Source organism: Pyrus communis, chromosome 12 (genome assembly GCF_041283825.1).
Source record: "Pyrus communis isolate YQ-2024b chromosome 12, ASM4128382v1, whole genome shotgun sequence".
Lineage (NCBI taxonomy): Eukaryota > Viridiplantae > Streptophyta > Magnoliopsida > Rosales > Rosaceae > Pyrus > Pyrus communis.
In genome coordinates this window covers 21,361,826-21,373,685 of record NC_142576.1, presented here as the reverse complement: position 1 = coordinate 21,373,685, position 11,860 = coordinate 21,361,826, and the positions used below count along the sequence as shown (strand labels likewise).

At 35.1% G+C, this 11,860-nt stretch overlaps 1 protein-coding gene across 1 annotated transcript; it reads left to right on the top strand.

The window, feature by feature from the left end:
* The first annotated feature begins 5,927 nt into the window (after window positions 1-5,927).
* On the top strand, window positions 5,928-10,582 carry LOC137746082 (homogentisate solanesyltransferase, chloroplastic). The gene is given in 13 exon segments (XM_088680725.1): window positions 5,928-6,133; window positions 6,136-6,242; window positions 6,860-7,014; window positions 7,016-7,090; window positions 7,436-7,515; window positions 7,518-7,660; window positions 8,290-8,363; window positions 8,651-8,743; window positions 9,581-9,698; window positions 9,821-9,883; window positions 10,042-10,074; window positions 10,220-10,302; window positions 10,410-10,582. Coding segments are annotated over 12 exon segments (1,110 nt in total). The 5' UTR covers window positions 5,928-6,039; the 3' UTR covers window positions 10,295-10,302; window positions 10,410-10,582.
* The last annotated feature ends 1,278 nt before the right edge of the window (window positions 10,583-11,860 follow it).

The window sequence follows — 11,860 nt, the reverse complement described above, 5'->3', positions numbered from 1 at the left end:
CGGAAGATATTTGTTCTGTTCTTTTTTATCGCAAGGAATTCCTAAATAAAACCGTTGAAAACAAAATGCCAGGTTGGGGATTTAGCTCGCTATGTATTCGAGACGTTCGGGTTTCGATAACCTGCATCTCCATAATTCTTAAGTGAAATAAGCGAACAACATCCCCTTAAATGTCAAATGCAATTGAGGGGTGGGTTTTTCTTTTCTTGTAAAGTGCTCTCGGGGCATTTGCAGGTCAAGCATTTGTAAACATTTATATACAAATAAATCCTCAAGTTGTCATAAAGCATTCGTTGTAGCAATGGTTAAATCAAAGTTTATGATTCTGAGTTCGAACCCTTCAAGCGGATGATCTTTTTTTTTTTCTTCTTTTTTTATCGCAAGGAATTAAATAATACCATTGAAAACAAAATGTCAAGTTGGGGATGTTGCTTGCTCTGCTAGTGAGAGGCACGGGATTCGATAACCTGCCTCACCATTTTTCATTCTTCCTTTTATTTTGGTTCGTAAACGACAAATCGTTCATCCGTTGTTTTTCTTGTGTCTCAGTTTCCATGTCCTCTCTCTCTCTATCTCTCTTTACAATTCTTCAGTAGGTGTTCAACAATCCCGTATATGTCTCTTTGCTTTCTAGTTGTATTTTTTTATATCAAACAAAGAAGTTAAATATATTTAATTTAATTTTTAATGCTTGTGTCCCATTAACAACAAATAGAATAAAAATTAAAACTAATTTTCATTATCTTTTTAATAGTTAATGTAACTCTAGGTCCAATAAAATAATAAAATAAATATTTGACATATCCATTGGAAAAGAAGAGAATTTAGCACTGGTATTCAATTTACCACATCAGCCATCAAATTAATTTAAGAAAACTAATGAAAAAGGTTTCAAAACTTTGAATTTTAACCGAAAGCCATATAGAAACTTTATTTAATGGTTAGGACAAAGCCCAACAATAAACCGGTCCAATTTAAATGGCCCTAATATTGAATTTCCAATTTTGCCCATGATCGTAAACTTTTGTCCGTTTAATGTATTTCTTCGTTTATGGTTCTTTCTGCTATTTTGTCTCCCTCCCCCATTTCTTCCCGACATTCAAAACCTTCCATTTTTTCTTTTTAAGCTTGCATTGCAGCTCCATCTCTGCCACTAAGCAAAAACCACATATCAGACCCCCAAACTTCATTTTGAGCCGTCTCCATCTCGGCGGCGAGGCAGTACGGAGTGACCAATATTGATCGCTTGGCCGATGGAAATCGATATTCAGAGGACATTAGAGTTGGATAAGGTTTGTGGTGTCGAATTTTAATCTAATCTAATCTAGGGTTCGTGGACATCTACCGCCACAAAAATCAGAAATTCGAAGAATTCGTCGACGAACACCTCAAACTAGACCTCGTTTGCGCCTTTACTCAACGGTACCGTTTCATAGACCCTCTCTCAACTACAATTGCAACAAATTTAATTGTTTTTTTTCCCGCGGGGGGGCCCGGGGGGGGTGATTCTTGTTTTGCAAAGACAAGGTGTTCGAGCTACACAAATTTTAGTATCCTTTTCGATTTTCCCTCTTTCATTTTGATTAATTAAATTATATCCGAATGTGTGTGTGTGTGTGTGTGTTTTTTTAAAAAAAAATTTAATTCAACAATCTGGATATGCAATCCCATTTAGTGTTTTTTGGTTGTTGAAGGTGTTTTCTTGACTTTATTTAAATTAAAACTCGGATTTGCAGAAGAACATATAGAATTTGGAGAAACATAGGTGTGACCAGTCTTAGAACTTTGGTTAATCTTGGATCCAAAGTTCGTGTAAGAGTATAACTTGAACTCATTAAATCATTCAAGTTCTTGTTTTACGACTATGGCTGAAGAAGATGTGGCATATTGACCTGAAAGTTGTAGACCATGTAGTCCTTTGATCTTGAAAAATTGTAGTTGTACACCCATGGATATATTTCGTATGGATCAATTCTACTTCTATTGACACGGCTAAACATAATCTCGCTTTTCACATTCGATAAAATTGAATGATGGAATAATCACTACATTGTTCTTTATCTTAACACACCATTACTTCTATTGACACAGTTAAACATAATCTCGCTTTTCACATTCGGTAAAATTGAATGATGGAATAATCACTACATTGTTCTTTATCTTAACACACACATGGGATGATTAGATGATCACCATATTAAGATGCTTGTAAAAGGATAGAGATCGTTACAAATAATTCTCACGGTCATGCCGAATGTTGCTTGTTTATATAGGGGTTTCACATTCTTTTTGTCTGCTGCACCACGTATGATGTAACATGCATGTTCAAAATGATGAGAAACATGTATGTATATGTATGCAAAGTTGAAACAAAATTGCAACTTCGTCTGTTAAGGTATAGCCTTCAACCAAATTGATGACTCTCTGGATCTAAATGTTTTTCTTTAGGTCTCATGTGTTTTCTAACTAGTTTAATCTTGTCAAGGGATCCTAAATCTTATCCTTTTTATATTTTTTTTTTATATATTATTCAGAAATTCAATGTTTTTATATTAAGGGATCCAAAATAGTCAGTTTCGGAAATAGTGTACTCGTGTTCAGTTTCATAAATAGTCATTTCATAAATAGTGTATCCGTGTTCAATTTCGTAAAGTCAGTTTCAGAAATAGTGTATTCGTGTTCAGTTTCATAAATAGTGTACTTGTGTTCAGTTTCATAAATAATGTACCCGTATTTAGTTTTATAAATAGTGTGTTCAGTTTCATAAATAGTGTACCCGTTTTCAGTTTCATAAATAGTATACCCGTGTTTTGTTTCATAAAGTCAGTTTCAGAAATAGTGTGTTTAGTTTTATAAATAGTGTACCCGTTTTCAGTTTCATAAATAGTATACCCGTGTTTTGTTTCATAAAGTCAATTTCAGAAATAGTGTGTTCAGTTTCATAAATAGTATACCCGTTTTTAGTTTCATAAATAGTATACACGTGTTCTGTTTCATAAAGTCAGTTTCATAAATAGTGTACCCGCGTTCAGTTTCATAAATCTACCCGTTTTCAATTTCATAAATAGTGTACTCGTGTTCAATTTCATAAATAGTATACCCGCGTTCAGTTTCATAAATAGTGTACCTGTGTTCAGTTTCAGAAATAGTGTATCCGTGTTCAGTTTCATAAATAGTATACCCGTGTTCAGTTTCATAAATAGTGTATCTGTATTCAATTTCATAAATAGTCAGTTTTAAAAATAGTTCATGTTTAGTTTTAGAAATAGTCAGTTTAAGTAAAAGTTAGTGTTCAGTTTAAAAATAGTGGTAGTACCAGTTTTAGTTTGAGATATTGATAGTACCCCTGTTCAATTCGAGAAATAGTTATGTTCAGTTTAAGAAATAGTGATAGTACCAGTGTTCAATATAATAAAGTCAGTGTTTAGTTCTAGAAATAGTCAATGTTTAGCTTAAGAAATATTAATAGTATCCGCGTTGAGTTCCAAAATAGTCAGTGTTCAATTTTTAAAAATAATTAGTGTTCAATTGATTTAAAGTAGACTTTAGTGAACCATTAATATGATCAACGGGTACAACTTCAACTTTTTGAAGCATATGCATGAATGTATTACCTATGGTTGGTCTAATCTTCAGAGATTGGTCAACCCATCCTCTTAATAGATGTTGACAATGCACAAATATGTGTACTTTTAGATTTGGCCAAGAAACACCGAACTATCGACTTGATAATCTTTGGTTTTGCTTACAGATGTTGTGCATCAAAGATTTACATTTGTATGGTTAATGGTGTATGATTAATCCTAAGAAGAAAAAGTCCACAAGATCCAAAAGTTTGTATTGGAAAGCGAACTACATAGCAATTGATATTTCTGCACGTCTTTTATCTTGTTTGTTAGGTTTAATGGACCTAATTTATTGGTACTCTCATTTCCTTTCACATGTCCTAGAAAAAACCCAAGCCACTCGTCCAGAGTAATATTGCTTCAAAGCAAGAACTTTGTTTTTTTCGCCAATCCAAAACCACAAACTGAGTGAAACCCTCTTCCCTCAACCAAGTGCTCTATTTCTTCTGCTAGAGAACCAAAACGTAACGCAGAGCATCAGAGCAGAAGGGTGAAATTCGAGTTTTGGGAAAAAATTCCGGCGACCGAAGGTGCAGGCCCAGCCTGCAGCATGAATAGTCAGCCACCGTGTTTTCCTGTTTCCAGCCGAACCAGAGTGGCTTAGGACTCGCTCCTAGGCTTGTTTTTTGGCAAGCGAAGGGGCGGCCCCCTCCCTCCTACATAACTCCACCACTGGTTGCCATACCATAGTTTCCGTTCTTAAAACAAACAGATGCTATTTCTCCATCAAGAACAACTCCACGTCTTTTCTACCAGGATTGATGATAATTGTCAGCAGCGCATTTTTAAAACTTATTTCTAGGTTCGTACCTTTGTCTCTCCAATTTTCACTCTGCAAATATATATCTCGACTTTTTTCAGTTTTTCTTTCCGTCTTCAAATGCAGTTTTTGGGTTGAGGAATTCCGGATTTGATGTGTAGATTATTGTTTGAAAACTTGAATTGAAGTTGAAATTGGTTTGACAACTTGAGGTTTCAAGCAATGGAGGTTTCGAATTTTTGGTGCGGTTTGAAGGGGTAGGTATGCCGATAGTAATGGCGTTGGAGGGAGGAGTGATTTTGGGATTGTAACTTTTAGTTTGGCTAACGACCCTGGGTTAGGCAACGTTAGGGGCAATTTTGGAATATTAATTGTTATCTGGTTTAGGCTTTTTGTTAAGCCCGTGTGTTTTAGTTTTTATAGGGCCTGAAAGATAAGTTTTATGTCCTTATGATTAAAACTTAAGCCCTTTTTATTAAATAATAGTTTAGGGTGGTTCTTCATTAAATAAAAATTAGCCCAAGCCCTTTTCGTTAACGCTCTCATAGATTTTTAACATACTATATTTGACATCGCATTTGGAAATGCTCTAACAAGCCTGATTCATCTTGAATTCTTTATTTGAACTTCAAAACAGTTAACAACTTTATTTAGGCTTTAAAACAGGCAACCAACCTTTATTTGGACTTCAAATAGGCTACCAAACTTCTTTCCACATTTGACTAAGGGTCAACTCCAAAAATGATATGTTTTCACTTCTTTTGCCTTCAAATTGATCCTAAAGTAAACGTAATTGCACACTAACACAAAATTGAGTAAAACGCAACAAGTTTCACTCAAAAACATCACAAAAAAGACTACAAATAGATGGTATAGATGTATGAAATATATGAATTATCAACGTCCTCTCCTGCTTTCTCTATAATTTTTTAGTTAAATATGCCCACAACAACCCCTTATATGTCCCTTGCAATTGAGGGGGGAGATTTTCATTTTTGTTGTATATGTCCCGGGGCATTTACAGGTGAAGCATTTGTAAACATTTATATACAATTAAATCCTCAAGTTGTCACAAAGTAACCATTGTAGCAATGGTTAAACCATAGATTTTGATTCCTGGTTCGAACCACAAGCAATAGTTCAATAAAACCATAGGAAAAAAAATGCCAATTTGGGGATGTAGCTCTCTTTGCATGCAGCAGAGGTATGGGGTTCAATACCCTGCATCTCCATTTGCTCTTAAACGACATGTCATTCATTTGTTATTTTTCGTGTATCTAAATTTTCAAGTCCTCTTCTATTTTCTCTATAATTTTTCAGTTAAATAGGCATTCATCAACCCCTTATATGTCACTTGCAATTGATGAGGAGTCTTTCTTTTTTTGTGTAGGGGTGTTGGGGGATTTGCAGGTTGAGCATTTGTGCATATTTGTATGCATTTAAATTTTAATACTCAAGTTTTCACAAAGCATCCGCTGTAGCAATGGTTAAATCAAAGATTATGATTCCGGGTTCGAACCCCGGCAGCGGAAAACTTCTTTTTTTTTTTATCACAATTAACAGTAAAGTAAAATCATTGAAAACAAAAGGCCACGTTGGGGAGATCCGATCCTGCTCTCTCCCTCCTCTCTCTCTCTCTCTCTCTCCCCAGACATGGAGCTTTCTTCTCTGCGGTTCCCAGCTATAACACCTCAGTGCAGCACCTCATCCTCTTTGCCTCCAATTTCTGTTCGGTCCACCACTACAAATCGGTTGCTTTTCTCTCATGCTGCAGGACAAAGTTGTACTCAATTGGGGTGTCCAGAAGCAGCTCCAAATCCTTGCTTAGCTGCCAGAAGAGGCGAAATTCCATCTGGGTATGCTGCATTTCTCCACTCTTAAGTTTTAATTGCTCCAATTGGGCTGTTTCTCTTGGCAGTGGCTGTTAAACAATTCCAAACTCAAAATTCACAACAAAGATTTGATTGTTTTTTTTTTTTCAGATGGGGTTATTTAGTTTTACTCCAGTTAGTGAGAGAGAGAGAGAGAGAGAGATATATATATATATATATATATATATATATATATATATAGTTATAGTTATATATTTGGAAGTTTAATCCGTGTAAATGTAGCTGTGGGTGTTAGCAGAACTGGAAGTTTTGACTTGTTTGTTAATCCATGTTGAACACGGATGTGGGTTAGTGGTTTGAATAGAGTATCGCATTGTCAAAGAGAAAAAAGTCTTAATATTGAACATGTCAAAGCAGCAAAAACTGGTCAGAAGTTTGGGATAGTTGATGAACCTATTTTTCTTACTCTAGAAAATGCAAGTAGAAGAAAAGGAAATTTGGTGATTGTTCATTTGGAATGTTTTTGGTAATTGGTTGGTTCCATATGCATGGTTGCATCCAAATTTTTTACACTATAGACTATAGTCTATCAGTTTATGAGACTCGAGTGTGGCATTAAAGTGAAAGTGAATGCTGGCCAGGCCTGCAGTCAAGTTGGAGCTGCTGAATCTGATCCAGTATTGACCAAAGTTTCAGATTTTAAAGATGCTTGTTGGAGATTCATGAGGCCCCATACCGTACATGGGACAGTTCTGGGGTCTACGTAAGTAAATTACCACGGATAACACTGGCTAGTAAACTAGTTTAAGTTCCAACTCAGTGCTGCTGTAGTTAGTTGGCATCAATCAGATTTACAATATCAAAATTGTCAAGTACGCCGCACACATTTATACAACCTTAACTTGAAATATTAGTTCCAAACAACGACAAAAGGGTTAATGGTCATTATTATTATTTTTGAAGATCCTGCACAAGTTGGCCCTTATCAGAATGTTATTGATGCCTTGAATCGTCATAGATTTAAAGTGGATGCATATAATCATCGGACTTAGAGACTCTTGTTAAGAAAGTGTTGTTTACTCTTTGAAGAGCCAGATGATCTTGACCTTTTGCTAAACTGTCAACTATTCTGTTCTCCTGCTGTGTGACATATTCATTAAAGTTATTTCATGTCAGTTTCTTTGAACTTATTCTGCCTGTTTTACATTGTGTTTCAGGGTAAACAAACCTTATTTACCTATCGCTGCTGGGGATCTTTCAGTTAAATCAGCATGGCTCTTGGTGGTATTTTTTGCGGTGACGGCTTGTTGATCGTTGGACTGACCTCTGGGCCATTCATTACTTCTCTGTACTGTCTTGGTCTTTTCCTTGGCACCATATATTCTGTTCCTCCGCTTAGAATGAAAAGATTTCCTGTTGCAGCTTTTCTTATAATTGCCTCGGTATTGCTAATTTTCACGCCTTCTCTAATTCTAACAATACAATGATGTGCTCCTTTTGGATGTTTTGGCTCCATTCTAAAGTTAGTACCACTCAGAATTCAATCGTTTGATATTGTATTATGTGGAATTTGAAATTCATAGGCTATCCTTAAAACCTCCAAATAAAGATTAAAGTTAATATTAAGTTTTTATTTTTAATTTGTGGAAAAAGAGGGGAGGGTAGCAGGCCCGTGGTGAGTGACAGAGAAGGGAGTAATTTATTTTAGAGGCCAAGTGAAACAAAACAATTTTCCAAGTATGAAAATTATGCTCAAAACAGTAGTTTGACATTATTATATGGCTGAAGCATCTAATGCTACTAAAGTGTAACACCCTTTCTTGCTGAATTAGTATAGCTTTAACTAATATGACTGTCAGAAAATTTATGTGTCTGAATTAAACAACTTACTAGCAAGGAGCCTGAAAAGTAAAGAGTTTTAAAAGGGTTAGGATCTCTGTGGTTGCTTTTATGGTGTTGTGGAAATAGCTACCGTGATCTCTTGTATTAATATGTGAAATGAATATTATCTTTTCATTTGTTTCTCCAGCAGTGGGGATGTCACAAGAGATTAACAAAATAACTATTGCAGGTACGGGGTTTCCTTTTCAATTTCGGTGTATATTATGCCACTAGAGCTGCCCTTGGGCTTCAATTTGAGTGGAGGTGTGTTACTTGCCCTTTTTTTGTTGTGTCATGTAGATACAGATAAAACCATAGCATAGTGTATGACCAATGGTGTGATTCCAAAATTAGATTGGACTAGTACATGATTGAAAAGGAGTTGTTGAAGTTAGACCCTTGAGTATGGACTTATGACAGATAACAGAAAGCGATCTTGAACAACTGAAGATTTTTACTTATAAGCTTGCATTTTCTTGTGAATCTCGCTATATACTTCAGATATTTTAGCTGTGTACATACTAATGCTGAAATTCAAATTCTATCTGCAGCTCGGCCGTTGCTTTTATCACTACCTTTGTAACATTGTTTGCTTTGGTTATTGCGATAACAAAAGATCTTCCGGATGTAGAGGGGGACCGCAAGTGAGTTGTAGGACTAATTACTTTGTGGCTGCTGATATCTCATTTGATACTTGCTCCACGTAATTTTTTATCTATACAAGTTACTTTTGAAAGGTTAAAAACAGTTCCAAACTTTGCTATTAGTTTTTCTCACATACCGACCCAGGCTCCACCACATCCGGAGCTCGACTCCACCGTAGCACGATATTGTTCGCTTTAGGTCCCAACCACGTCCTCACAGTTTTGTTTCTGGAAACTCACAAGCAACTTCCCAATGGATCACCCATCCTGGGATTGCTCCGGTCCAAACTTGCTTAACTTCGAAGTTCCGATGGAACCCGAAACTAATGAGTTCCCAAAATGCCTCGTGATATATGGAGGTGGGCATGTACATATAAGGCATAGAGGATCCTCTCCCCTGGGCGATGTGGAATCTAACAATCCATCCCCCTTAGGGGCCCGACATCCTCGTCGGCACTCTACCAGCCAGGGATTGGCTTTGATACCAAATTGTCACATCCCGACCCGGGCTCCACCACATCCGAGGCTCGACTCCGCTGTAGCACGATATTATCCGCTTTTGGCCCCGACCATACCCTCACGGTTTTAATGTTACTCCTTTTTCCTTTTGTTTGTTCTCGTCTGACTAATTTTACACACGAACCACACATTATATCTTGGACCCTCTACCCCACACTGGTATAGTTGATCTTAGTCGCTGAATTAGTGAATTCTCAATTTTCTTAATATGCTTGACTAATATTGTTACTTTTCTTGCTTAAATACGCCAATATTTTCTGTTTGAAGCCTAATATTACAGATGTCATCAGATACTCATTTGAATTAGGATGATTGCAGGTTTGAAATATCAACGTTTGCAACAAAACTTGGAGTTAGAAACATTGCGTTCCTTTGTTCTGGGCTTCTGCTGCTAAATTATGTTGGTTCCGTATTCGCAGCAAGTTTAATGCCGGAGGTGAGTATGCATCCCTTTGAAGTTTACCTTTAGGTGATTGCGCAGTCCTTGCACTTGGACAGATAGCCATTCAAGTCCTTCGACCCAAAAATTTTCAAGTCCTTCAGTTACTTGTGGTGCAGGCATTCAGACGTAGCTTAATGATACCCATGCATGCAATCTTGGCACTGAGTTTAGTTTTCCAGGTTCGTATCTTGGGTTTCTTACCTCTCCGATTACCACTGTAGCCCATCATATAGGCACTTATGACAGTGTGTGCCCCTTTCGTAGATAAATAAACATTGAATGAGCTTATGGCTAATGTTAAACTCGTACATAATACTTTATTCTTATGTGCTTTCAGACTTGGGTGCTTGAGAAAGCGAATTACACCAAGGTAAATGGTCTAATGAAATCAAGTACTACAAATTGGAATACGGAAATTCAGCACGACTATTTTGCGATGTTTAATATTCCGATAACGTGATAGAGAATGTTTAGTTCATCATTTGATTGTACAAGTTTGAATGCATATTCTGCAGGAAGCAATTGCCAACTACTACGGATTTATTTGGAATCTCTTCTATGCCGAGTACATCCTTTTCCCTTTCATCTAGCAACTTCGGTCAGTATTTTCTGAATCTGTATCCTGTCAAATTGTAAATATCGGCATAAGAAACTAGAATATGTCATAAATCCATATGTCATTAACTTCAGATAACTTATGTGCAGAATGGATACAACAAAGCCTGATCTCACTATATGGGGTTGGCTATATGAATTCTAGAATGTCATTGCGCTCAGCTTTGTGTTATGTCTTCTGTTACGTGTAGAATGAATAAATGAAATAAAAAAGTTGTAGGAGGTGCAATCAACTTAACCAATTTACAAGCTTCCTCTTGAAATTTCCAAGTCCATATTTTTTTCTTCTTTGATTGTGAGTGTGATTCCAATGCTACATATCATTCAATGATATGAATGTTTGAGCCGTTAGGTATAATTTTCATAACTGTTTAAACCGTTTACTTTTAATCTCAACTATTAATTTTCATATCATTCAATGCTATGCATATTAAAATAAGGGAAGCTTTGGATGCAGTTCCTAACTATCAATGTTTTTTGACTGAAACCTTTGTGGTTTTCAGTTTTTGATCAAAGTCTCTGACATTAATGTAATAATGTATTTCTAATTTTTAAAATTGAAAATGAAATTTATAGTTATTTATATTAATGAAATTTTAAATAAAACCCATAATTTATGGGATAAAAAAATATTAAAGATAAATTATATTCTCCAATATATTTTGTGTGTGTGTGTGTACATGGGTACGTTCATCAAAACTAGCCAAAAAATTATTGCACCAAACATGGGTACATTTTTCAAAACAAATATATATATATATATATATATATATATATATAAATTAGGCTTGGTAACATTATTAAATTTCTTCTATTAAACTTAACATGGATACATTCTCAAATCAAAGAATGTACCCATATAAGTTTAAAAAATGGATTAGAAAAAAGATTGAATGAATTTTATATTAAAATAGGTACATTTTATATTTTTTAAAAAGGTACATTTTGCAGATAATAAATTGATATATTTCAGAATGGGTACATTTAAGATTAGAAAAAAAAAATTGAATAATTTATGAATGGTACATATAAGATTAAAAAATTGAAATTTTTATAAAAAAAATTAATGGGTACAAACTTATTCTAATTTTATTTTTTTATATTTTGGAAATGTTTTGAATTGAAAATTAATTAGGAGTTTAATATGGATGTGAGTATTAAAACCCTAAATCAATTACTAATTTTTATTTTAAAAAATTATGTAAATGACATTTAATTCATTAATACATTAATGTTAGGTGACTTTGATCAAAATTTAAAAAATGATAAGGTTTCAATCAATAAACATTAGAAACTAAAGACTAAATACTAATTTTTCCTTAAAATAATTTCGTTAATTGGTTTGTCAAATACTACGCATATACGAGTGTGTGAGTTGTTACGTCGGTGATTTACAAAAACAATCGCGTTGGACCAAAAAAAACCGCACGTTCGAGACACCTTGGTCATTCGCTTCGGTCAGAATAAAAAAAGTGCTTGGGTTTCAAAAAAAAAAAAAAAAGTGCTTTTGCAGAAAGCTACAACCTACAGCTAGAGCTGTG